General features: G+C 38.9%; 4 protein-coding genes and 1 long non-coding RNA gene across 13 annotated transcripts; 3 read left to right on the plus strand and 2 right to left on the minus strand.

The window, feature by feature from the left end:
* Positions 1-7,743: 7,743 nt before the first annotated feature.
* LOC122866093 (ubiquitin-conjugating enzyme E2 G1-like) lies at positions 7,744-11,632 on the plus strand. The gene is made up of 6 exons (XM_044175295.1): positions 7,744-8,152; positions 8,546-8,648; positions 8,741-8,838; positions 9,333-9,511; positions 10,031-10,141; positions 10,336-11,632. The coding sequence occupies exons 1-5, from the start codon at positions 8,110-8,112 to the stop codon at positions 10,115-10,117; spliced, it is 510 nt and encodes a 169-aa protein (XP_044031230.1). The 5' UTR covers positions 7,744-8,109; the 3' UTR covers positions 10,118-10,141; positions 10,336-11,632.
* A 200-nt stretch (positions 11,633-11,832) lies between these two features.
* On the minus strand, positions 11,833-16,186 carry arpc3 (actin related protein 2/3 complex, subunit 3). Its single transcript, XM_044175294.1, has 7 exons — positions 16,044-16,186; positions 15,559-15,658; positions 14,820-14,896; positions 14,307-14,375; positions 13,878-14,004; positions 12,644-12,738; positions 11,833-12,095 (listed from the first exon to the last, which is right to left on the minus strand). Exons 1-7 carry the CDS (start codon positions 16,047-16,049, stop codon positions 12,033-12,035), a joined length of 537 nt encoding a protein of 178 aa, XP_044031229.1. The 5' UTR covers positions 16,050-16,186; the 3' UTR covers positions 11,833-12,032.
* Positions 16,187-16,226: 40 nt separating this feature from the next.
* Positions 16,227-19,286, minus strand: gpn3 (GPN-loop GTPase 3). Of its 2 annotated transcripts, none has more exons than XM_044175282.1 (8): positions 19,110-19,286; positions 18,842-18,950; positions 18,105-18,272; positions 17,565-17,689; positions 17,339-17,454; positions 16,962-17,058; positions 16,756-16,884; positions 16,227-16,621 (listed from the first exon to the last, which is right to left on the minus strand). In XM_044175282.1, the coding sequence occupies exons 1-8, from the start codon at positions 19,155-19,157 to the stop codon at positions 16,568-16,570; spliced, it is 846 nt and encodes a 281-aa protein (XP_044031217.1). In that variant the 5' UTR covers positions 19,158-19,286; the 3' UTR covers positions 16,227-16,567. The 2 variants fall into 2 exon arrangements, with proteins under 2 accessions (XP_044031217.1, XP_044031218.1); XM_044175283.1 differs by having other exon boundaries at positions 19,115-19,259.
* LOC122866094 lies at positions 18,198-18,724 on the plus strand. The gene is made up of 2 exons (XR_006375607.1): positions 18,198-18,324; positions 18,420-18,724. It is a non-coding gene; the product is annotated as an uncharacterized LOC122866094 (long non-coding RNA).
* Positions 19,287-20,772: 1,486 nt separating the features above from the next.
* On the plus strand, positions 20,773-26,682 carry rnf170 (ring finger protein 170). 8 transcript variants are annotated; one of them, XM_044175292.1, is made up of 8 exons: positions 21,031-21,270; positions 21,869-21,913; positions 22,364-22,527; positions 22,950-23,025; positions 23,812-23,926; positions 24,294-24,367; positions 24,842-24,973; positions 25,333-26,682. In XM_044175292.1, exons 3-8 carry the CDS (start codon positions 22,388-22,390, stop codon positions 25,600-25,602), a joined length of 807 nt encoding a protein of 268 aa, XP_044031227.1. In that variant the 5' UTR covers positions 21,031-21,270; positions 21,869-21,913; positions 22,364-22,387; the 3' UTR covers positions 25,603-26,682. The 8 variants fall into 8 exon arrangements, with proteins under 8 accessions (XP_044031225.1, XP_044031220.1, XP_044031227.1 ...); XM_044175290.1 differs by lacking the exons at positions 21,031-21,270; positions 21,869-21,913 and adding an exon at positions 20,773-21,012; XM_044175285.1 differs by lacking the exons at positions 21,031-21,270; positions 21,869-21,913 and adding an exon at positions 20,774-21,008.
* Positions 26,683-26,889: the final 207 nt, after the last annotated feature.

A 26,889-nucleotide genomic window follows, 5' to 3' on the forward strand; every position in this document is an offset into this window, starting at 1 on the left:
ACAAATAATTTCTCCCTTTTGACTTCAAACCAAAGTGCAGCATTGCAAACAATTTTGCACCACCTCAGAAAAAAACATAGTCACTAGTGATTAAAACATACACGTTAAAAAGATTCAGTGATTAAACGCAAAGATACAATTCAATCAATATTCTGTGCAGGTGGATAAACTCTGAAGGACTCATCAAAAGTTCTCACTTCAAAAACAAACATCACTAAAGGGTAATAAAAACACAAATTGCCTGGAGTTCCAAATAACTTGTTTTTATGAGTAAGGGCTTAATACAGTGCTACAATTACTAAATTACATGTGAAAATTCATTTGATATCCTCACTACTTAGGTAATTAAATGGCATTAAAGTAATTTAAGATCAAATAAAAAATTCTAGAAATGTGGTTTTATGGATGTCTACTGAAACACACTTTAATTTTGTTCTTAAGGAACAACCAGAAACAGTCAAGTCAGTAATTGGAACTCCTGCTCCTGAGCCTAGAAACTGCAGCACTTGTAGATGTAGTTAACAAACACTGCTAGAGGAAAGGTCAGAGGGTAAAATCAATATTTCTCTTCCTGCTGGTGCTTGAATGTGCGCTGCAAATTTCATGGCAATAATTTTGACATATGTGTGTCGAAGATTGAAAAAACACGCATGGAGCACATCATCTCTGCACCTCTGCGGTTTGAGTCTATTAATTACTTTACTTGGTTTCCTAAATAATAAGGTGTACTAAGTTCAAAATCCACATTGGTCTCCAAAAAAAAAACAAAAAAAACATTATTGGTTCCAGGCAGCAAGCATTGTGGCCCCCCTTTTTTCTATCATAATCCCAAGAGAGTGAGTAATCCCACTAGTGCAATATTAGTAACAACCTTTCCGCTAATGCTGCGGACCATGACAGTGACTTTCTCTCACCACACTATTTTGCAGTTTCATAAGTAGTAACAAAGCATATTTCTTTCTAGCCCTTATTCGCCAATATGAAGGTTATGTCTACAAACATATATTTAGTATATGGTATCAGCTGTGAAACAATACCATCTTTCCACACCCAGATTCCACTGTACATCAAAGCAACAATATCAGAAACAGACAGCATTAAACAAGACAGTTCAAGACATTTAAATAGTAACAGCTATTAGAGTAAGTATGAGTGACTACAGTGACATTGTCAGCACATATGGGCAGAACATTTTCAAAGCAATACCTCTTTTGATTACTGTAGTCATGAACATATTTAGAGAAACAAGCCCTCAGGCACATGTGGACTGGGTTTGTGCAATAAATCAGCTAAGATTTCTGCACTTCAGTTTAAAACACATTAAAAACAACAGTACACAGGGTCAAATTCACAGGTGACACTCTGGATCTATTCAGACCATAGTTTGTGCACCTTAGGAATCTACTTTAGCTTTGATCATATTTTCATGAATGATAGAACCCTCTATGTTGAGTAGCACTTGAATCAGCAAGTGCTGGTCCACTTGGACTATTTTTATAAACAGCAGGGCCTAAGGCTCATACTTGTGTTTGCCTTAAATCCCTTTCAACATTCATAGATATTGGGTGTGTTACCCCCTGAGTTCAGAGAGCCAAACACTCCGTGAGCATCAGGCAATTTCTTTAAAGATTATGTTTAAAGCTTTTTTGACTAGATGGGTGAAAAGAATACACAGACAGCAAAGGTCTGGGACCATAAAGATATTAAGTTGTTTATGTGATGTGTCCAATCCCAAAGCAAAGGAGAGTGAGTGAAATTTAGCTCCATGGTATTCAGGGTACACACACCTGACCAAATTGTTTGAAAATTGTTTGTATTTCCAAGCTAGTAGTAAATGGCCTTCATTGGTAAGTCACCCCTAGCTCTGACAAGCTCTATCTTCAACCAGGCTGAAACAAACATAAATAATTAAATTAATTTCACAGAGCCAATCACAATCTGCCACTTGATCTTTTTTCTCATCAGACCGTTATGACATTTTAGTGAGAATACAATGATTATATATCTGATTTCCAGGTATCAGGCTTCTACAGGTACAGTTCAATCACAGGTTAGTGGGCACATTTCAAGGCACTTTTAAAGAGGTCTAATCTTCTATTTCATAGTAAATTATCAAGTAAAGAGGTATAGGTCAACAACTCATGCCCTTTCTCAGTTTAAAGAGTATCAATTGCATACTCAAATGTGATTTCGACCTGAGAACAGCAACGAGACAGCTCTAATCAATGCAACAAATTACCTGCTATTAGCCACTGACCAGGGCTCTGTATCTTTTCCCCTTCTGGTTTCACTGCAGTGTTTGATAACATGCACCGGGGCAAATGCATGCAGCATTTTTAACATCATTGTACTATATCACTATATCACAGTGTTTAATAGCATTGTTACCTTATACCAGCATACAGTGGTTTGAAAAAGTGTTTTCCCCCTTCCTGATTTCTTATTTTTTTTGCATGTTTGTCACACTTAAATGTTTCAGATCTTCAAATAAATTTAAATATTAGTCAAAGATAACACAAGTAAACACAAAATGCAGTTTTTAAATGAAGGTTGTTATTATTAAGGAAAAACAAAATCCAAACCTACATGGCCCTGTGTGAAAAAGTGATTGCCCCCTAAACCTAATAACTGGTTGGGCCACCCTTAGCAGCAACAACTGCAATCAAGCGTTTGCGATCAGGAAGGGGACAGACACTTTTTCACACCACTGTATATACAGTAAGTATAGCTTCTGTCTTATCCCAGTGGTATTGTAAGCCCTCAAAGTTCCATCCATCCATCCATTTTCTGCCACTTATTTGGGGCTTGGTTGCGTTGGCACCAGGCAAGGTAGTCCGGACGTCCTTCTACGCAGCAAAGTTTTCCTGGGAGATCCCGAGGCATTCCCAAGCCAGATATAACCTCTCCAGCGTGTTCTGGGTCTACCCCAGGGTCTCCAACTTGTTGGACATGCCCGGAAAACCTCCAAAGGAAGGCGCCCTGGAGGCATCCTGATCAGATGCCTGAACCACCTCAACTGGCTCCTTTCAACTGGAAAGAGCAGTGGCTCTACTCCACACTCCCTCTGGATGTCTGAGCTCCTTACCTTATCTCCAAGGATGAACCCAGCCACTCTATGGAGGTAATTCATTTTGGTCTCTTGTATCTCCTTCTTTTGGTCCCTACCCAAATTTCATAGGTGAGGGTTGCAACATAGATCGATGTAAATCGAAAGCTTTGCCTTCTGGCTCAGCTCCCTCTTACCACCACAACGGTACAGTACAATGCCCATATTACTGCTGATGCTGCAGCAATCCACCTGTCGATATCACGCTTCATTTTACCCTCACTCACAGTGAGCAGTCCACCTCTTTTCCAGCATAGAACCATGGCCTCAGACCAGGAGGTGCTAACTCTCATCCCGATCACTTCTGATTTGACTGCAAACCACCTCAGTACGTCACATTCTGATGAAGTCAACCGAACCACATCATCTGCAAAGAGCAGAGAGGAAATTCTGAGGTCCCCAAACTGGACACTCTCACAAACAATCATGACAAGGGACGACCCTGGAGTCCAACGCCCACTGAAAACGTATTTGACTTCCTGTTGAGAATATGGATACAGCTTTCATTCCGGTTTTATAAGCACCAGATGGCTTGTAGCAATGGCCCCGGTACCCCATAATCCCACAGTACCCCCCAGAAGACTCCCCAGGGGGAGTCCCCAGGCCTTCTCCAAGTCTGTGTAGACTGGATGGGCAAACTCCCATGACCCCTTTAGTAACCCTGCAAGGGTAAAGAGCTGGTCCACTGTTCCACAACCACATTTCCCAAAAGCCCCATTACATGGAACTGACTATTTATAGCAAATGGTTATACAGTTAGATTTGTCAGAAAAGGGTCTGCTCTTTGAATGAGCTCTCAAAGATTCGGAGTAGCAACAAGGATTCTGCTAGGAGAACTACATACATACATGGACATTACATTTTAATTAAATAAACAATACCAAAAACACAACACATGAGGAGGAAGTAAGGGTGGTGGAGGAAGCTGTGGCAGCACGCAGCATTGGCATATCAGCAGAGTAATAGTGAGAAGTTATAATGGCAACTGAATATGATTGGATGTTAGCCAACCAACTGGAGAATGTGCCAATGATTGTGAACCATGAATCAAACAACTGATGGCAATCAGCTACTGCAAGTGTGACTTCAGTATTCTGCCTGAATTAATGTTATGCTTCATGACTTTTCAAATAGAAGAATTTATATACCTACCCTTGTCTTTCAAATGTTGGAGGTTTCTGTAGTCTGCAGGGATGCAAGATGATATGGGAGATGTGGCAAAGATCATATGCAAAAAGCAGTTTTTAAGTGAGGGTGACAGCAGGATCTGTGAGTGTGTATGAAAATACCACCCTTTAAACCAACTCAAGTAGAAACTCCTCCTGATACATATTTGATTAAAAACTGTCTTTTCTCTGCATTTATAATGGGTGCCTGTGAGCAAAAAAACAAACAAGTCAGTAAAAGACCTGAGGTGACTGGAGTGCTGGTTGAAGCTGCAGAGAAGTTCCTGGAGGAGTCAGAGGTTGTCAGGGGAGATCTAAAGACATAAGAGAGGATATCAGTCAGGATGCAAATGAGTTCAAGACAATGACATAGTCGGGTATGTTATATACTTTGCTGCTAATGGGCCCAAAATTAAAAGATTTGTTTTTACTTTTGAGGATAAACTGGCTCTTTTACAGTTTGTTGCACCACGTTATGAAGGAATGAAACTTGTGATAATGCAGATGGTGAAAGGAATCTAGTCTAGAGAGCTGTGAGAAAATATCAAGTAGAATAAATAATGGTACAGTATAAGAGGTTAAGAGCAGTGGACTGATAACTATAATTGAATCTGCTAAATCAGTGTTGGAGGGTGTGAAAAATCTGTGGTGAAAGCATGGTTGGTCAAATAAGTGTATTAGAATACAAGTGTTAGAAGATGGGGACACTATTGTCACATGTAACATAGAGAAAACTAACATATATTTCATGCAAGTCAGAGTTGGGTAAATATTAGGGGGGTGAGGAGGCGGAATAAAATTTTAACGGAACCCAATGTGTGATAAATTAGGAAAACTCTGATCCAAACATAAACATGTATTTTTTGCCGGGCAAACTGCAAAGGTTAACAAAGCTGACGGAAAATCATTTATGTAATGATGGACCTTAGTAGTGGGATGTTTTAGAGACTAGATGATGTAGCATTAAATGCCAAAGGAAAACATGCAGTTTTTCCATTTTAAAACCAGGAAAGCATGTCACATAGGTTCATACAAGCCAATTAAATTGGCAGCTGTAATGTTTAAAATCATGGAGAGGGTAGTTAATGTTTACAAGCTGGAGAAGCAAGGTTACACGTCACATATATGAAATACCACTGAGGCATACACAGACCTATATAAGGTGTCAAAATGTACATTAGCCTAATGTTCACCCAGAAAAACAAGAGCAAGTGAGGAAATGGAGGAGCTGGGGTTGAGTGGGGTGGAGAAAGGTTGCCTGAAAGGTGTTGAGAACATGTCGACAAACATCACTGAGCTCATTCAGGCCCCTCAGCAGCGGCTCTTTGGCTGGAACTACCCCTTGTGTTTAAATGCGAAAGTTGATCTTGCTCTCAGACGGATGGGTGATGGTGTAGCCATCACAAAACTCCACATCCACAGTCTTCATGATCATATATCTGAGACAGTTGCCCAATGTATGGTCTTCATCATGCAGCACAAATGTCACGCAGCCCTCATCAGCCCCATCAGCCTGGACCATCTCCAGCACTGGTTTCTTTTCGCCTTCCCCGGCCATGCTTCACATTACGACTCTGTTAATCCAGACTTCGTGTAGTTTCAGCCCTCACCATTGTCTGACCGGCAATGGTTAGGCTGTTACCAAATCCGGAAATAGATCTATCAGTACTGGAGAAGAAAGGAGGTTTGTGGAAAGCCAAATGATGAGGACATTATGAAAAGCCTACAGGAGAATTGAGCATTGCAACTGCAGATTTTCACAGATAGATTTGTAGTACATGTTTAGGAAAGACTGCTGCTAAAGGAACTGCCAGTTTTCACCAGAGTACGACAAGTAACACCACAGCAGGTACTTTCTCCAGCATGATGCACTGACAGCACTGCTAGGGGGATGATCTTTGGTCAAGCCTGAAATCATTTTAGAGCTTTAACTGGCATTGTACTGAGGGGATATGCTTTAGTATTTTTAGAGATTCAAACACAAGTAGGCATGGAAAGCTATGAGGTTGTGGAGGTACCAAGTAAGAAAAGAGTGAGATGAGGTGGATTTGAAAGCTGCCTCAGAGGGCTCTGAAAGCGGTATAGAGTAGGGGAAAAGCAACAAGGAGAAGGAGTGCATGGTATGCTGTTATTTCAGCAAGGGACACATTTTGTAGGTAAGTGCTGAGGTAATAGAGACAATTAATACTGGGACACTGTTTTATAAGCTACATGGAGTCGAGCTGAGATTGAAAGGCATGAATCTAGGTTAGGGAAGAACAGAGGCCAGTTTTGTGTGTATGTTCCAGCACAGGTGTATTACTATAGCTATATCATGAAACATCTGTAGGACATGTCTAAGTAGTGCTTCTTTTTACGGCCATATACGACCAACGTATGTGGACACCTGAACATAACACCCATTGCTATGATTGTTGAACATCTCATTCCAAAACTATGGGCATTCAAATAATATCATAGTAGCCTCAACTCTTCTGAGAAGGCTTTCCACAAGCTTTTGGATCCTGGCTGCAGGGATTTCCTCCTATTTAGCAAGAAGAGCATTAGTGAGGTTGGGTACAGATGTTGGGCAATAAGCCCTGGGTTTTAGTTGGCATTCCATCTTGTACCAAAGGTGTTTGATGGAGTTGAGTTCAGAGCTTTGTGCAGGCAGGGTCATAGCCACAATTTTCTAACACATTGGATTATTCATATTTGATTCGTTCAGTTTACTGTTCAATATATTTTCTGTAATTAAATTTAATTTCCTGATGATTGGTGATCTAAATGCTTTTAAAGCCTTCTTCACACTACCAGGAATATAACTATGGTGGGGAAATACTGAATGATTTCATTGTAGTTTTCATTTAACTGGCCTTAAAGTAGTCAAATTTAAATATATATGGGTGGCTGTGGCTTAGTGGTAGAGCGGGTCGTCCACCAATCGGAAGATCGACGGGTCAAGTCCACCTCAGTGTCCTTGGGCAAGACACTAAACCCCAAATTGTGTGCCTTGACTTCGGTGTGTGAGTGTGTGTGAATGATTAGTTAGTTTCTTTGGACTGATGAGCATTTAGCATCTGCCATCAGTTTGAATGTGATAAGTAGTGTGAAGTCCTTTGAGTGGTTGGAAGACTAGAAAGGCACTGTACAGTCCATTTACCATATACATATCCAATTGGATGCAGTGGTACCATATCTTTATGGAACTTTCTCTGTTGAAACAAGAAAGGGCCTTCCCCGTCTGTTTCCGCAAGATTGGAAGCACACTATTGCTTAAAATATCATTCTATTCTGTAACATTAAGATTTCCCTATAGCCCAGACTATGAAAATAGCCCCAGACCCAAAGTACATAAAAGTATGCAGACAGTGGTGTCTGCACGTGTAGTATTCATTACAAACTATTGGTGGCAGTAATGGGGGTATGGTATGCTGCAAAGCCACACGAAGAAGATGACATTTTTTGAATAAGTAAACATATGCCCTGGTTCAAGCCTCACAGACAAAACTTCCTTAGCTGTGTGAGCAATAAATTCCAGCTCTTTGCCAAAATTAACAGCCCTATATCCCAGCCATAGCCCTAACTCTGATCTTAACTTTCATTTAATTGGTGGACCTCAGTGGGGACAGTACATTTCCTGGAAGCAAGGTTTGCCTGAGAGGTTTTACTGAGGGCAAAAATACCTCTTTCCTTGCCCTGGCCACTTTTTTGGGGTTGTCAGGCAGACAGACGAGAAAACGTGGACGGTGTGCTTTACTTTCTTTACCCTATGTTTAATTTAATCGTGTTGACAGTCTGACAGTTGGTTGGCGTTAATCAATACAAATAACAGAGTTAAAAAGATATAGCTATAAAATGACGGAACAGTCCTCGTTGCTACTACGTAAACAGTTAGCAGGTAAGTTAGCTAACAGTTGCTACTAGAGCTGATTTTAATATATATTAAATTATCACACGCGAGCAACAGCTGCGTTTCATGTGGCTGTTATTGTATTTGGTTAGTTTGCGTTTTTAGTACAGATACAGCTAGTAACAACAAAGTTGAAATGTACGTGTAACTTATATATAGCGTGCCAGACAGCTGTTAGAGAGGATATGACTAAGGCTAACGTTAGCTGTTGTTGCTCAATAAGTTACTGAAGGCATTTCAAAATCACCACACACACACACACACACACATCAGCTAATTTGATGTAACGCTAACGTTATTTACTACGCATGTTTAAATACTTCATGTTTGACAAAAACCTGACATTAAACTACATCAAATGAATTGCAACTTAAATTTCAGAGCTCAACAAGAACCCAGTGGAAGGCTTTTCTGCGGGTCTTGTAGATGACGATGACATCTATCAGTGGGAAGTGGTCGTCATCGGACCTCAAGACACATTATTGTGAGTGAAATTATTTACCAGGGAACTTACGTACTTGGAGCTGAGCTGTAGATTCACATCTTTTAACACACCATCCTCTTTGTCATCTGTAGTGAAGGAGGTTTCTTCAAAGCCACCTTATCCTTCCCGCGTAACTATCCTTTGAGGCCTCCGAAGATGAAGTTCATCACAGAAATCTGGCATCCAAATGGTAAGAAGTAACTTCCCAGGCCACTGTATCTCTAATTAATCTGCATCAAAGAAAGTATTCAAGATCAATATTTATTTTTTTGTCTGCTGTTAGTGTGAAAACGAATATTAGGGTAGCCTATGTAAATACTGCTGTCAAGTGCTGAAAATGCTTATAACAATCACTTAGATGTTGATTTAACATTGCAAGAAAAGTCAACATTATTTAGAAATGTGTGTATCTATCTGTCTATCATCTCAAATGTCTGTATTGACATTTTAATAAACTGAAACAGTGGCCACTAGTTTCTGTGAGTATTTTAGTTTGCAGCTACAGTTTTATGGTAAAAGTTCCTTGACAAGATTTTCAGGGTCTCTTAACTGGCTTCACAATTAACTGTATTTGGTTAGACTTTTCCCATTTTTTTAACAAGTGCAGAGCGGCAGTATAGTATCTGATCTTCTGCTGTAGTACAAACATGTCAGTAATCTCTGTGTCTCCTTGTTTTCTGTCAGTGGCAAAAAATGGCGACGTCTGCATCTCCATTCTGCATGAACCTGGCGAGGACAAGTATGGCTATGAGAAGCCTGAAGAGCGCTGGCTGCCAATCCACACAGTAGAGACCATCATGATCAGTGTTATCTCCATGTTGGCAGACCCCAATGGAGACTCTCCTGCCAATGTGGATGCAGCTGTAAGTACCCACTGTCTTGCATAAGGAAGCTGTCAAGCTGGGGTTTGTTTGTAGATGCTTTTTTACCCACAGTCAAATTCGACAAGCCATAGGAAACGATTTTATTCCTAGTGTGTGTGTGTGTGTGTGTGTGTGTGTGTGGATGAAAAGGTACAAAAAATGTGAAATGACTGTTAAAAGTCACCACAGTTTAGTCTTGCTTTCCTAATGGAAATTGGATCTAAAAGTGGGCTGAGTGATGTGGGTCCCTGAGGGGGGCAAATCACAGCCTGTCAAAGCCAAGTTGAGTCTTGGTTGGGTTAAAAGGGCTTATCTCTTTATTCAGAGGTGCTGCCTGGAGACAGAAAAAGGCAATAGTTCATACTCAAGTTTGAAATTAAGTAAACATCTATCAGTCAGCAATGCAGGGAACTTTTTGTGCAAAATGTGTGGTCAAGAAGTAGTTAGAAACAAAGCACTAGAGGAAGTACGGTTTGCACCAGTGAGGTTGTTGATTTTTGTATGTGTAATATTGTGCAGAAAGAGTGGCGGGAAGATCCTGCAGGAGTTTTTAAGAAAAAGGTGGCCCACTGTGTGCGGAGGAGTCAAGAGATGGCTTTTGACTAAAGCCTCACTCCAGTCATGAACACAGTAAGTACAACCACCCGTCAGGATTCATCATAGTGTAATCGCGCACAGTGAAATGTATTTTGGGCCCATGAAGTTACTGTTGCTGCTCATCTAGGTGAAGTATTTCCTTGTTAAACCATGTAAATATAGTGCTGTAGGTTTACATAACATTCACCAATGATGATAACCAAACTGAGATGTTCATTTTGTTTCAGGTTGGCACTGCACAAGGGATTTGACAACTGGTTACACTTAAGTTGGCTAGATGACCATGGGGCAGTACTTTATCAACATCAACTAGCCACCCAAAGAAGAAAAAGAAAAAAAAATTATAAACCCCTATTTATCTACTAATTTGTGTCTTGCAGTTTGAGAGGTGTTGATATTTATGAATATTGGTCAATGGCAGTGGCATTCATGCTGCCAAAAGTTCCATTTTACTTTCCCATTTTCCACCATCCGTTGCACAAGACACTATTTCTGGTCAAGCATCAGCATTTCACTCACAGGAAGATGAATTATACAGCCTAATACTTCCTCTGTTATGTACATACTAATCAGATTTTAGGAGAAATTATCCCCTCTGATAAATGCCCCATTTTCTAAAGTTAGTTTACATTATATTTACCTATTTATCTAGAGTAAGATTATTTTGAGATGAATAGCATCTGTTATGGAGGTTTTTATTTTTATTGTCAACCTGCCACACTGAGCCATACAGTTAATTCATCAGTTATGCAATTTTGGAGTACTTGCAGTCATTAAAGAGATGGAAATACAGACACTGGCTTTCCTTTCCCTGCACACCCAAAGTGTTCCTTCTTTCCCTGAAGGGGAAACTTATCACCCAGCACTGCCTTAACTTTGACTGCCAGCGAAGGAAACCTATCTTCATTAAGGACTGCATCTGAAGGCTTGTTTTTGAATCCAGAAAAATTATTGTGGACAAACCAAAGACAACACACTGATAAATCTATTTTTAATGAACATGCTACATTTTTTTTTTACCCGTGTAAATATAAAGTATTTGTCCATGCTTGGAAAAACTGTCAAACATTTTTGAACATTGCACATGTACAGAGAAAATGCATTCACTTTGCCTATTAAAGAGGCGATGTGTTGATATTGTACAGTAGCGCTTCAAATAGAGCTTTTTCACAGAAGACATTTTGACATGTCACAGTAGCGCAGGTGTAAATAATAAAATTAATGATTCCATTTAGCTACTTCTGGTTCATTGTCATGCCTCACGGAGACTCTTAACAAAATGGAGCCATGTGTAATGTTATTAGCAACACCTGTGTGTTTCTTACTATAAGTCAAAATGTCTGCCGTGAGAAAAGCCTATACCACCCACAAGATGATCTGCTGATCAAGTGACTTAATAGAGCTAAACAATAGAAATTTCTATGCTTAGTAAGGACATAATTTCCTGAATAATAAGTATGCAGTTGCACCCACTTTTTAAATGAATGATACAATGTAAAAACAAGTAATAAACCTCATTGTGGACATTGTTGACTGGTGAAATGTTTCTACCCCTCCACTAAACAACTTAGTCTTCATCTTAAATTAATAGACATGTCTACAGCTCACTGAAATCTTAACTATTCAGATTTAACTTGATTCAGAGCTACTAAATCAAGACTCAATGAATATGTGCCTTGTTTTCAGTGTAAAGTGCAATAAGAACAAAGCACAGTACCACATTATTTTCCAGTCTCCATGATTGCTTTATTGAATTAAGCACCAGCTCAATATGATCAACATCCTGACAAGTGAAGACATATCCTTAAACTGAAATAGTATAAAATTATCTTAGCAACACAAAAGCCATACCCCTCCCACCCCACCTAAAGAAAAATCCATCCATCTTGGAGGTGTAGAATAGAACCTGTGGGTCCTGAGTCCTTCACTGTCCAGGAGCTGACAGACTTTTGTTCATGAACTGTCTCTTGACAAAGCACACCCACCACTGAAAGAAACAAAGCTCTGGTAAGAAAAGTGTCTGAAACTACCTGTGGCAAGATTAAAAAAACAAAAAAACAAAATACACCTGGGCACAACACAATCCATTGGTCACAAGACAACAGAATACTGTTTTAGTGCTGAAATACATTTACAACTCCAACATGGAACCTGTATTCAATGTAATATGTTGTTATACAATATATTGATACAGTGGATGTGCTATGTTCATGTTCCTGATGGAAGAAATCTGGAGTGGGGGCCCGTGTGAAACAACTATAGCTCAATTTTCTATGATGTCCTCTCAAGTAACAAAGCCTTGTTTCACATTACAATTTAAACTGCCTTGGGTGCCGTTAACTCAGTGATTATATTCAGAATAAAAGGTTACATTAGCCCTCACAATTTCATTTAAACGCAGGAAATGTGTGTCAGAGCCGGTATGACTGCCGCACCTTTCTTGTCATGTTTTGAAACCTGATAAGAATTGCAAATTACCAAGTGAAATGTGCATATTAAGCTGTAGTGGTGTTATTTTGGAAATGTTGGACTCACCTTGCTGGGTTTGTCAGTCTGGGGGTCAAAAACGCGGTCACATAGCCTCAAGCCGGTCTCCTGGCGGATTTGCTGGAGGTATGCCCTCATAGTCTCTGGAAAAGGTTGCAGAAGCAGTATTATCACAGCCACAGACACTACTATGAGAAAAGTCACACCATAGCATAACATTTCATTCATTACTGCTACATCAAAACTGGGAAAGGGGACCCTAAGCTTTGTTTATGCTCGCGCAGGACACAGTGGTGTGGGCCTCTGCAGATGGCATGTGAGCTACTAGCATGCACACAGAGGCTTTTATGCTTTTGCGTGTGTTCTCTGTTGCTTTATTCTCCGAAACGCCAGACAGCATACAAACAAAATATTTTATGAAGAAACAAGTCATCGAGTGTTACTGAAGAACGTCATAGACCAAACATGGCGGCACGCTGTGATACACAGCTCCTCAATGCTGAGGAAGAACTGTTGTGTTTATGGCTAATAAACAGAAAAAAGCAACGCAAAAGGAGATGGTTGGTCCATGAGGCCATTTGACTGTCCCTGTGGTCTCTCAATGAAGGGTCAAACATGTTTGTAAAGGGCGTACCTGTTCAGCCAGTCTACCTTTGAACTCGTTCATCTTGAAATGAAAAGCATGCATAAAGCACAGCTTGAGGCACAGCTTAAATTGCTGACCTCCCAACTTTAATATTTTTACAGAAAAAAAGAAGCCAGTGTTAAAGTTTAGAAGGAAAGGGAAAACACTGTTGCGTGTCTGATAGGATTCACTGAGAAGCCAACATGGACGTTATGTTATTTTAGTAAAATTAAACATCTCAGCCACTCCATATCTCTAGGGACGATAAAATATCCAGGCCCACTTTTACATAGTGCTGATACTGTATAAGAACAAGGTTGAGGGACACCACACAAGCATAAAATAGCATTTCCAACCTCAGATCCTTACAGCTGATCGGACTCTGGTCAGCATTGATCTTTTTGGCTTGATATTACTTCAGACTAGGAATTAGATGAAATATGAGAAGGGTACAAGGAAACTGGTACTAATTCAGAGTACAGGCTTGTGAAACACTATTAATGGGCCTCAATGATTTACTGCTTACAATCATTATGAATATGGTGAAATGTCCAACTGAGCAAGACTGTTGCTCCCCCCCCCCCTTTGTCTTTTTATTCTTAGTAAACTGAGGCAGCCCAACAGGTATCAGACCTAGTTTATAGTGCTGGTTCTTACCTTCCTCCTGCTTGTTTGTTGGTTTAAGATACATAGCGTTGAGAGGGAAGCCAGGTTCTCCAGGAATGGGAAAGTTAGTGATGCCAAGAGTATACATTTCCTTCTCTCCCTGGCTCCTGGAGCTGCACTGTAAAGAGCAACACATACACCAATGCATAGGGTTACATCACCTGTTTTACTAGCACCCATTTGAATAGGTAAACATAATTCCTCCTCCCTGTGTGCAAGGAAAAACATTTCATATTCTAATGATCATTTAATGACTCCCTAAAAATCACCTGGTAAGCCCTTGTGGGTCCTCAGCCATTGGTTGAGAACCCCTACATTGGCACAAGCCTTTTAATTGTTGCTACACATTTTAAAATTAGCATGAGGCCAGTGTAAAGTCTAGACCTCCACCACTCTGACATTAACAAATATGCAGTTTACCTTCTGTAGCCTCTTTAGGCATTCAGAAATGTAGAGTGTGACATAGATCAGTGTCCTGTCCGCCTCATTCTGAAAGAAACACACACACACACACATATATTACTGGCTGAAATACCTGGAATTAGACTGAAAAAACCCTGTGTATTTTGTCAAATGTAAACGTTATTGTAATTAGTACAGTTCCAGCCAAGTCTGAACAGTAAAAGGTTGTGTAGTTCAAATCCTGAGCAACTCTGCATAGCTGAGGGGAACGGGAAGATGCAAGCTGGGGCATGTGGAAGAACGAAATGCACAGCTGCTTCAAGACAAGTCCAAATATCTTAACTGTCAAAAAACATTCTACACTTCTCTGTGTTTCTTGTTTTTGTTAGATTTGGCTTGGTTTAATGTCTGCAGGCAGCAAAGTGTTTTGAAATTTCATGCACACAAATGTTCATTTTCTTTAAACACTTTGGTCACCTTAAATGAGGGATAAATGCAAGCTGCCAATACAAGTGACAGTAAATTTCTTACCTTGATCTCATAGTTCTTAAAGAAAACATTGGCCTTGAAGTAGTAGATGGCCTCATCGATGATGTCTGACTCTATGCCTGAAATGAAAAAAAAGGTATCTATAAATAAAAGGCTCTATTCAATACATGAATTTACATTTGTAAGAGCTTTCCAACTATGTTTATGAATGCAGTCATTTCCTGTTTTGATCACTGCATATCTTATTTTCCTATTTTAGATTTGTGATACACTGGATGCTGAGAAACCACTTCAAGTGGCCAAACCCCATTGCTTGTGTCAAATATCATACAATTATAATCTCGTTTTAATAGCTTGAAAAGTGGCATATTCTGGCACTTCCTATTTTGCAATGTTAAAAACATATCAAAGCATGACCCCACTATGTCACACTGAATCAAGTCTTCTGTTCTGTGTATTATTACGTCTTGGTGATATATACACAATACTCTCACTCACAATCACACTCACTTCCAGGCTTCACAGTCAGTCACTGAAAATGTGGAAACGGAGTGTCAAGCGGCATTAATGAAGAAGTTTAACTCTTCAGGCCATATATGGAAGTGGAGCTGAAACATGTTTCAGGAACTGAGCAACGCCTCATAACAAGGTATGGACACTGCATATAACTGACTGAAACAAGTGAATAAACCATTAAAAACGAAACATAACTGTATACATAATGTATTTCTGTGATCAAGAGGGGTTGGCTCCACTTCGTGTTAATTAAAACGAGCATTACCGTCTCCTCTTGCTGGTCCCTTGAACTGGGTTTTGAGGGGAAGCAAAGCCATATTCCCCACCATCCTGGTATCGGGGACCATCAGGCTTGAGTGATACGCCTTACAAAAAGGAGAAAAAAAGTTGCTGTCACATATTTACTGGATACATTTCTGTCATATAGCATCGGTGACATCTCTGCTACCGTCTCCTCTGTTGTAACGGCTATGCTATCACGATACCAAACAATATATTTTGTAGATATTTCACTAAGAAAAATTTGCAGTAAAATTACAACGGCGAATTTATTAATTTTGACATGTCCAACATGACTAAATTGCGAGCAAATGCTAACATAGCTAGCAAACTATGCTAACGAGACTCGTCGTCACTGCTAACGATAACTCGAAAGCCCTTGAGTCACACAGCAGTTTCTTTGCATATTGTATGCTTTAAACCGCACAGTAGACGCTTCTGTTGGTCAATAATCGTGTACGATTTACTCACCGGCATGTTGAGTGATATCAGTCCAACTGCTCAGCGAGAGAAAAATATTAGCACCGTTGAGCCCTGCTTCCGCTTGTCCCACCCTTCAGCTATACAGGAAGTGGCTACATGTTATGTAGCGTAGCGACCACATGGAGGCGCTAACACACCACTTTTCTTTTCACTTGACAGTCAAGTTGTACATTTTGTGTAATATTTTATTAAAAAATATAGCATTAATAAATGTATTTAATAACAACTATTTAAACTTCAACATTGTCCTGAAATAATGAAACATGAATGGGTTGAAATCACAAATGTCTTGAGTCATCAAAGCGGCACACAAAAACACATGACACAAGATATTCATGATCTTCAGAGTTGGACTTTTTCTCCTTTCTCAGTGTCCTTGGAGTCACATGCCACTCTCCACCTGAACTTGATATAGTGTATCTTGGTTCTTCATCAGTGTCAAATGTGTTTTAACTCTGGCAAGTCTCTTTTTTGCAGAATTCCTGGAGTCATATTACTCCTCAGCTGTCCACTTAGGCTTGAAAACTCTCATCATAATTTAGGTTAGCAGGGTCTTCATCAACCTCCTGTAGGAAATGAAAGGATGGGAATCACAAATAAATTAATAATATTATAATAATGGCCAAATACATTATAATGACTGTATAACATATTGTTAAATGCTATTTTATTGTGTTTTTGGTTTTGTTTGTTTCTTCACCTTCGGCTCCTTGAACTCCAGGTCCTCTCCATACTGTATAGAGAAGTCAATGTGTTGCAGTACTATGTTAATACCTTCCTCATCTGTGCGGTCAAAAGGCAGGAATCTTACCATGCTGTAGTCATCGATCTGGACACACAGACAGACAAAAAATCTAAATTCTGATCCAAGATTAAATGCAGTATCAAATTAAGGGCTTTACTTACCAGACCACATATGGCTTTAGTCAGCTTCTTGAACTTTGTACTTCTGATGGTATCTGAGTTATCTTCCATCATTGAGTACATGTCTGGATCCAGGTACCTAGTGAAAAAGAAAGCAAAACATAATGAGTGCTGCTTCCAGATGAAAAAAACTGCTTTTCAAGAACTTAGAAGATAGCTGATTCCTTTCAGGCTATTAAATAACTCTCTTTAATAAGAGAACTTCAAACACTATACAATTCACTAGTCACTATAGTGAATAGTCACTGTAACCCTTCCTTTACTTGGGCCTTAGTGCCAACATTAAGGGGAATCATTGCTACAGGATTCATGTGAGCTGAACACACATAACACTGTTATACTGTACTCATGAAACTTACTTTTCAATTTCCTTCTTTGCTTTCGGACTAAGCAGGTCCATTTTTGTCATGATGTTTACTTGAGGGATCTCTAATGACACCATGGCACTCAGGGCAGCCATGACTCCTGAGATGAACTGCAGTTAGAGAAGAGGGAAAATGTGAAACTCCATGCTTGCTTTCATTACTAAATTAAGTGCGCTTCAGTGCAGAAATTAGGTGTGTTACTGTAGAGATCGTCTGTTACCTTAAAAGACTCCACCATGAACTGGGAGTCTACTAGAAAGACCCCACACACCCGAAACTCCCACTGCTGGAGCTGCTCCACCAGCTGCTTCATTACAGGAAGGTGTGTGTAAAGTTCAATCTGACCTGCAAAAACAAGCCACTTGTCAAAACTGTGTTAAGAGCTGTGAAAACATAGCTATCTATAGTACTGATGTAAATACAACTGAGACAGTAATTCATGACCACAATGCTGTAATGAAAACCATGGCAAATCTCATCTTAGTATCTCCCGTTCACTTGTTCTGTTTCTTAAATGAATTCATGTTCCTCTTCAGTTGTAAGGCGTGTTACTTGTCGAACACAAGGGGCCTAAAAGTAGTTATTTTTCTATAATTTTTTCCTATACTAATGACAATGTGTGTTAACAGAACAGATGTTAGCCCATCTCACCACCCATCATCACTTCCTTTCAGCTCTTAACATACTGGGCCATACACAAACAGAAGGGGATAAATCCACATCACAATGGCCTTCAGCATGCCTCTGCCACGATGTTTACCTGGGCAGTCAAACAGTATGTAGTCATCCTCAACATGACCCAGGGTTTCCTCCAGCCAGTCAAAGTTGTTGGCGAAGTACTCCATGCAGAAGACCAGGCCTCCGTTAGGGCCAAATCTAAGAGAATGGTCCTCCATCACGTCATCCACCTGGATGAGCTCACGGATGTCTGAGGACACAGAAACAATGGGGTTGTCTTGTAGAAGAAAACAAAACTCATTGTAAGTATACTAAATGTAATAGCAAATCAAATATTAACATGTGATTCAGAAAATGTATCTTACTAACATTTGATCCCTCTCCCCTCTGGCCACAGAAACATGTGCAGAAGGAATCACTTTCTTTCTTAACACAGTAAATAGCATTAAATATGCACACTCCCCAGTCTCAGTTGTGACAACATAACATAACAATGTTATGATATATATTTTATGGTGTATTATTTTGTACTGTGTTTGTATTGTTGAAATTGCTAGTTTAGTGTGTTATTATTATACTGTATCTGAACCAACTCATCTATCTGTTATCAGCAAACCATATCTCAGTGCTTCAGTGTTTTTCAATGTGACCTAAAACACTATGTAAACCCAATATAAGCATGTAATAAATAACAAAACTATACTCTTCTTGTGTTCTTATTTTGTAACCCCTTCTGTTCTGGGTTATGTACGGCTAAGATTTACTCTTTGCAATTAGATGTACTCATCCTTGTGTGAACTAAAAACATGCTGTATTCACCTGCCATGACAGGGTAGTCGAAGTGCTCAGCTGCTGGGTCCAGATTAACCACCTGAACTGAGCGGTTCAGGGACTCTGAATGCTGGACCATGGTGGAGCAGTAGGTACTCTGAAATGGGAAATAAAACTCCAACAATAAACAAATGAAAGGCAGGTATAACTTGAACTTGGTCTATGTGGAGAAGACAACCTCATGCCTTAGCATAACGTTAGCGCTTTAGCCGAATAGCATAACAAGGCATTTCAGGGCGTCTGACTGAAAACGTACCTTACCGCTACCCGCCGGGCCCATCACCAGCTGTGCGTAACGAGGCATTCTGCCTCAATGAAAGGTTGTTGTGGTAAAGTTAAGCTAGCTAATATAGCTAGCTATATTTTATGTACTGAGGCCCTAATACTTCTTCTTGTTTTCAGGGACATTCACACCCGTTGTAAGGCCCACTACTGCCACCTACTGATAACAGTGTGAAATAAAATTTAGCACGATAGATAGATAGATAGATAGATAGATAGATAGATAGATAGATAGATAGATAGATAGATAGATAGATAGATAGATAGATAGATAGATAGATAGATAGATAGATAGATAGATAGATAGATCAAAAAGGTCATCTGTGTCTCAGGGATGAGTAGGGATGAAGTTAAATAACTAGGTTGAAAAACTGGTGCAGATTAGAGTAAAACATCCAACTGGGTTATGCAAATGAGTCAGCTGTTTTCCTGAAATGTAATAGTAAAAGGAATGCATTGTTTGAGAAATCTAGGATTTTTTTCTTTGTATTAAAACTTTGTTTGGCCAATATGAGAACTACCAACCACCAACTACTAAGTTATCACTAACATATTGGAAAAGATTACAGGGAGGAGGAGATGGAAATTTAGCATCAACTGTTCTGCAGATCTGTTGGGAATACATAACATTTTCTGGTAAAGGTTTTGGCTGGGACATTAACAAGAACGTGTACAACAGTACAAATTAGATGCTATACAACACAGTCCAGCAGTTAGTCATAGCAGCATTTCCCCATGGATATTTCCACAACCCAAAGTAAATTTTCAAATATTAGAGAAAAGGAGAGTGGACAGAGAGGAATAATAACATTGGGTGTATGGTTAAAGAATATTTGAAGAAAAGTTACTATAATTATCTTAAGATTTTTACAGATGGATCAAAACACTCAACGAACATGTATGTACAGGGTGGGTATATACTTCCCAGAATTTGACAAAGGAATTGTTAAGAAAATCTCAAACAGGTTATGAGGATACACAGGAGAACTGACAGCAATAATCATCAGTCTTCAGGAAGTTAAACCGATAAAGTGGTGATATGTTCAAATTCTGCTGCTGCAATACAAAGTATACAATCAGGAGAAACAGTCCAAGAGGATCTTTTAATTGATGTTTATATGATCTTATTGAATCTACAGCAACTAGGTATAGATGTTCATTTCTGCTGTACCAGCACATGTTGGAATGAGATTGCAAATAAACTTGCTAAAAATGCATTAAACAAAACTGATAATGACATTTTAGAAAATTGTTTTGAGAGATCAGAAGCAAAATCACTAACTCATCAGGGAATAATGACATCTTGACAGGAAATCTGGAATAACGACATTAAAATAATCAAGGTAAATGTAGGAAAGAAGATGTTATCTTTTCTAGATTAAGATTAGGACATGCAGGACTCAATGCTACCTTGTTTACCATGAAAAAGTCAGCGTCAGATAAATGTGAGACTTGTAATTGCAAGTGCTGATGGGATCTTGGAAGTTCACTGTAGAAAGAGAAAGACTGAATGGCAACAGTTACAGGTTTGTTAGTTTTTGGTTAGTCATGATGTTACACACTCCAATACAGTAGGTGGCGGCATGCACCTTTAACGTTGGTTTGTAGCACGCCAGTCAAATCAAATCAAATCAAGAAGAAAATCAAAGAAGAAGAAGAAGAAGAAGAAGAAGAAGAAGAAAAGGGAAAAAGACGAGGCAACAAATTGAAACTGCAACACTAGCATGCAAAACTGATGCAAAAGCAGTGCATAATTAAGCTACGATGCTGCTGCTACTCGCCCCCGACGTGGAAATCTGTCATTACTGGAAAGAAAAATGTCTCGAGACTCAAGACAGTGAATGGAGTTTAGAGAAAGGTGGACTTCCTATTGGTAGGTGAGGTCATTCGTCACGCCCCGTCTTGTAACGTTATTGCAATGCATTGCAATGTAGTTGGGAGGTTACATAGACTTTATTAGCTCGATTGTGTTCATGTGTGTCATACTGGGACTCTTTGGCGGCTAAGCGCAGCAGCCAGACCCACGACGTTCTTGTTTAACCAGCCAAAAGGGTAGCTATGTTTATGATTTAGCTACGAGCGATAATGGCCCGGTTGAGCTCGGATTTAGAGGACCAGTCGTTTGTCTTGCATCGGTATGTAACGTTAATAACTCGCGGAGGAGCTTCCAAAAGTGAAACGACACAACGTTGACTATCAACGTCAGTAGTATTCATAAATTAATTGCAGCACGTCACTAGCGAGTCAAGGCAACGCTAACACCAAACTTAGCTAGCAGTGTGGGGAACAGCAACTTAATTGTAAGCTTATGGCAGACAGTGCTAGCTGACGTCAGGATAGTAAACAACAACGCCTTCCTAGATATTTTGTGATCTTGGTGTCAGTTTGGATGGCAAGTACCGGTATTATTGGAAATTTGACTAACGGTAATTGTCCAGCAACGTTAGCTAGCTAGTTAGTTTGATGTGCTAACGATAACAAGGCATCGTAAAACAAGTTTGTAATAATTCTAAGTTTGTCGGTAAAACTAAACATGACACTTGTTTTCATACTACTGTTAAATCTGCTGCAAATTGTAATAACTTAATGAAGAAATTACAGAACTTCTTATACCTGGCTCTCATTGAGGGCGTGGACAGTTATAAGTTCAGTCAAACTAGCTTTTGTTCCCTTATGTAGTTAAGTTGTGCTAATGTCTTTAATTTGTTCATTTTGAATTCTCTCATTGTGAAGTGACTTGGAAAACTGGTAGTACTGCGGACTATACATTGAGGCCAAGTGAGAAACTCTGTGTTTGGCATTATTATTATTTATTTTTTTTTGTACATTGGTCGCAGCAAGCTTGTGTTTGTGGCTGTGACTTTGTCTAATCTAAATGTTAAAATGTGAAGTATTTGGTAGTCTTCAGTTTTAGATTGTATTTAACAGAGGTAGCAGGAGCATGATGATTCAGATTATTTTTAAAAACATGCAATTTAAAGCTATCAGTCTCGGCTCTGGTACCTTTTTAAAAGGCATTTGCCAATATTTAGTTAATTCATAGACTATCTATAGCAGTTGATATTCATATAACAACTAATATTATTACTACTAATAATAACAAAAATAAACATAGTAATAATTCAATATTTTACTAATGTACAAAGGTTTCTTTTCTTTTACTCTTTCTATAGAGAAGTTAAGGATCAGAAATAGAACAGTGTCCAGTCAAATGCTCTTTTTTTCTAGTCTTGTAGGCTCTGAGTGTCGGTGATGGAGGACAGTCAATGTGGGGACTTGGACTACCTGATCCAAGATGAGGACACGCTGATTGAGGGTGTCAGCAACCAAGTCTTACTTGTTGTTGTGCTCAGTATCACCTTCCTCGCAGGCCTCCTCACTCTGCTCTGCAGGTAAGCAGCAAATTCAGGATATTTATGTAAATTAGTATCACAAACTTTGGATTATTCCGACAAATTGCTCTAACTTTTGGAGAAACTCCTTTTGAAAATAAGTATTTTTTCCCCCCAGTAAAATATGATTAATACAATTCTGGTTACCTAATCTGGTACAATTTTCCCAGTAAATATATTCCACTAAACACCAAAGCTTTACTGCTAGTTCAGTCTCACAGTCTCACTTGTCTCCACAGTTAGGCACTGCCTGGCAAAACATTAATTTAGCTACTGTGTTATCAAAACTTTGCTTGGTGTTTTGCATTAGCTTTCCAAATCATTTGCTAAATGAAAAATTTGGACATGAAAATCATCTTGACACTCATGAGTTTCAGCTCAGGAATATCATGATGCCAAATGTCTGCCTTTTGACCTCGCAGACAAGAGGAGCAGAACATTCATCCTGAGAATCAGGAGCACGTTCGAGCCGTCCGACAACAGCTCCAAACAGAGCAGGTACACAGCCAAATATAACTCTAGCCATTCTGGACAAATATGGTTTACAAAGATAACATACAAACAACAAAAATACATAAAGCCTGTTTGAATTGTTAGAAATCTTTTTTTTTTTTTTAATGAATTCACAATTAGACATAGAATTGTAGTAAGCACTGCAGCATCAGCATCTTGGGTTTTGCATAACTGGTACCTGACATCAACATAGACAACGGACATAGACATTACTTGGCTAATAAACTATAGATGCTAATTGTTTTCAAATGTCCGCAAAAGTATCAAAATCAATAGATTCAGTTAAAGAGTCAAGTTTGAGAATCATATACTTTCATACTTCATCTGAACCAAAAGTAATATTAAGCTAACATCTTATCTGTAGCTTATAATAAGGAAGCAAACTTCAAATTAATACTTATATCTGTGTAATTGTATAAAAATGTATTTAGTTTTGAAACGCCTTTTAAGTATTTAGGCTAGAAAGTAGTAGAAAGCTGGGAAAGTAGGCTGAAAATTGCATGTTGCCAAACAACAATAGGAAGTTGTAAAAGGGCTATGTTTCTTAAAATTCACCATGAACAAATTCTACAAGTTTCAAAGAAATTAATATCAATTAATATATTATGGCTGTCGGAAATAAAGTAATACCGTGTATGGTTTTACAGGATTCATCACTGGTTTTATCTTTCATTGGTATTTTATTTTTCAATGAGGAGATGAATTTCAAAATGTTCTGGTCTATGATAACTTATATATTAAACTTTTATGTATTTGATTTCTTTCTGTCAGGACGAAAATACTCAGGCGGAGGCCAGGCAGCAGTATTACACAGACATGTCTTGTCCTGTGTGTTTACAGCAGGCTGTTCTGCCTGTGGAAACCAATTGTGGACACCTTTTCTGTGGTAAGACTGTTGTACAGATTCTAGGAATATGCCCCCAGCAAAACCAAACTGTTACATTATGAAACTGAGGGAAAAGGTGAAGATGATTGTCACTGCTGGAGACATATTTACCCTTTTAGTTACCAAATTGGTAATTGTCACTTCTTGAGTATGTTTCCTTTCTTTCTGTATTTTGTTAGCATATGCTGACATGGCTTAGCTTTAGATAATATGCAGAAATCAGAATGAATATAGAATTCATTTGCAAATATTCTATTGAATCAAAGCATAGTTGAGGATTATATGTCTTAAAAGAGTTATTAGTAGTTATTAGTAGTACTTTTATTTGTACTTATGCTGTGTTCATTTTGTATTTTTTCCTGCATAGGCTCCTGCATTATAGCCTACTGGAGGTATGGCACCTGGCTGGGTGCTATTAACTGCCCCATCTGCAGACAAATGGTGAGACTTGTAATGTTGGACGGAGAATATTTAAAATGAGCTTTTATTGTTACCATTTTTTCCATGCCAGACCTACAGGTAGCTGTTAGTATTGCTTGCCTCCAGATTTACCCATAGAGGTAAATGGTAAATTCTCATCTATTAGGACTTAGTACTGATGTCTATCTTTAGGTCTGAAGTGCCTTTTAAGTTTCAGTGTAATAGTTTTTAGTTTTTGTCAAAATCATAGTCAAAAAAGGATGATGAATGATATGTGTCAGTGAGAGTGATGGTAGTAATCCTCATAGCCGCCTATCCACTCTCGCCTCTTTAGTCCAAGCTTGATGTCTTGTTTTCATCCCTGGGTACACAATGTTACTGTTTCCTCATTCAAATGTTTTTACTCAAGTAGGTGTGTACCATACAATTCCTTTTTGGCATCATTATTGTCACATGTTGAGTTGTTATTATTATAATTTTTTCCCCCTTGCCCAGGTAACGTTGCTCTTCCCACTATTTCATGAGCACACCACTCCTCAGAGGGTCCAGGATGGCGAGGCCGAACCTCTGCTGATATTAAGAGACATTAACGATTACAACCGCAGGTTCTCAGGCCAGCCAAGATCTGTGAGTATATTACAGCCAGATACATATTTAAGCTGCAGTAGTTAGAGGTTAACTTATTTTATACAATATTCATATTTAAATAACGTGTACATATGTACGGGTTGAAGACGCTACTAGAGACCTTTCCGATGTCCGGTTATAAATGTCGGTTATAAACGTTATTAAAATTAGTTAAAAGCAGTATCAGTTACTATGCTTTTGAGTATTAAAACATAATGTTCCTACTGTGAATAATCTGTAGCACTGCTGGTAAAAGATACAATTATGCAAATGAGATACTGACTGCAGTGAATTGTAATTCAGGGGAGTATATTTTGAACAGACTTTCTCATAATATTTTCTCTCATCTGTCTTCTCAGTATATGGACAGGTTGCGAGATGTGCCCACCCTGCTTCGTCATGCCTTTAGGGAGATGTTTTCTGTCGGTGGCCTCTTCTGGATGTTCAGGATTCGAATTCTTCTCTGCCTGGTTGGTGCACTCACCTACCTGGCCTCGCCGCTCGACATCCTCCCTGAGGCGCTTTTTGGTCTCCTGGGATTCATGGACGATTTCTTTGTTATCCTGCTTCTCTTTGTGTACATCTCTATCATGTACAGAGAGGTGGTTACACAGAGACTGAATGGCTAGGTGGTCACTCACTAAAAGAGGCCTCAGCTTGCTCACATCAGGTGAACACAGCATCTGAAAGGACATCAAAGGACAGCAGATCAATAATGCTGGTTCTCTCAGAGAAGTCTGCTTTGAAGCTTGGGATGTTACTTCATCACTAGAGAGAGGTTAGCAAAAGATTGAGCTCTGAATGTTGACTCTGTATATAGAATTCATCATTAATGGCTCAGAGGTTGAATGAGATCAACGCAAACAACAATACAGCATAAGGATGGCTGTGTAGGGATGTGATGTTGCAAATAAATACATTGTACCAGATTCTGCGGTAAGCCAGGGAAATCTCTGGTCCATTCAGCTACTTGATGGACATCCCTGACTGAATGACTAGCATTACTACTAGCCAATTCTATGACAGCACTACCAAAAGCAGTCATTTGTTTAATGTGCATATCATCATAATGGAGACAACTGTGTAATATAATGTGATCTTGAATGTATTGTACTGATGGCAGTGTCTTGATTATATGCATTTAAAGTTGGCTGTCTGCATCCAGATTGTCGACTGTCAGACATTTTTTCTCCAGCCTGTTTGGTCAATTAAACTGATGATGCACTTATGTAAGTAACCTGTGACTATGCATATTCATAATGACTTGAAAAACACAGCTTTGCATGCTTGTCAGAAAATCTGTTGGAATCTGAACCTTTCTGCATGCATCCTTGTGAACTGACGATGCACTGAACAACCTGACCGTTGCATTATAATTTCTGAATTGGCAGATTTTTACTCAAGAAATAAATAAAAAGTAATCCCTTGATCATAAAAGAAGCCAAAGCAAAGGTATCAAATACTAATTATGGTCATGTTGAATGTAAACTCGCTCAAGTTATGAATGTTAACTTATCATCTCAGAGTTTACCATGGCACTCTAAAGATAATTGTGAGTTTGGATGTTTGTTTCCTGTACACATCTTAGAGTCCTAATCACTGAACAGCTCTGTGCACACCACAAAGTTTTTCAGATTCTTCAATTAATTTTTGGAACATCAGTGTATGACTTTTTTAAATCTGTAAATAAATTAAAAAGTTAATCAGTATTTTAAAATGAAAAGGATGGTTATATGTTGTACAGTGTCTGATTCAGTTTATTTTTTGTATATATTTTGCAAAGGTTATATGCTTATTTGGAGAAGTAACATTTTCTTGGGGACTAGATGGATATTTAATGAATGAGTGAGATATTGGACAGTTCTGTTAAGAATTTATGCTGGTGCATGGTAAAGATGCAGTTCTCGTTCTCAACC

The sequence above is a fragment of the Siniperca chuatsi genome, linkage group LG18 (assembly GCF_020085105.1).
Source record: "Siniperca chuatsi isolate FFG_IHB_CAS linkage group LG18, ASM2008510v1, whole genome shotgun sequence".
Classification (NCBI taxonomy): Eukaryota; Metazoa; Chordata; class Actinopteri; order Centrarchiformes; family Sinipercidae; genus Siniperca; species Siniperca chuatsi.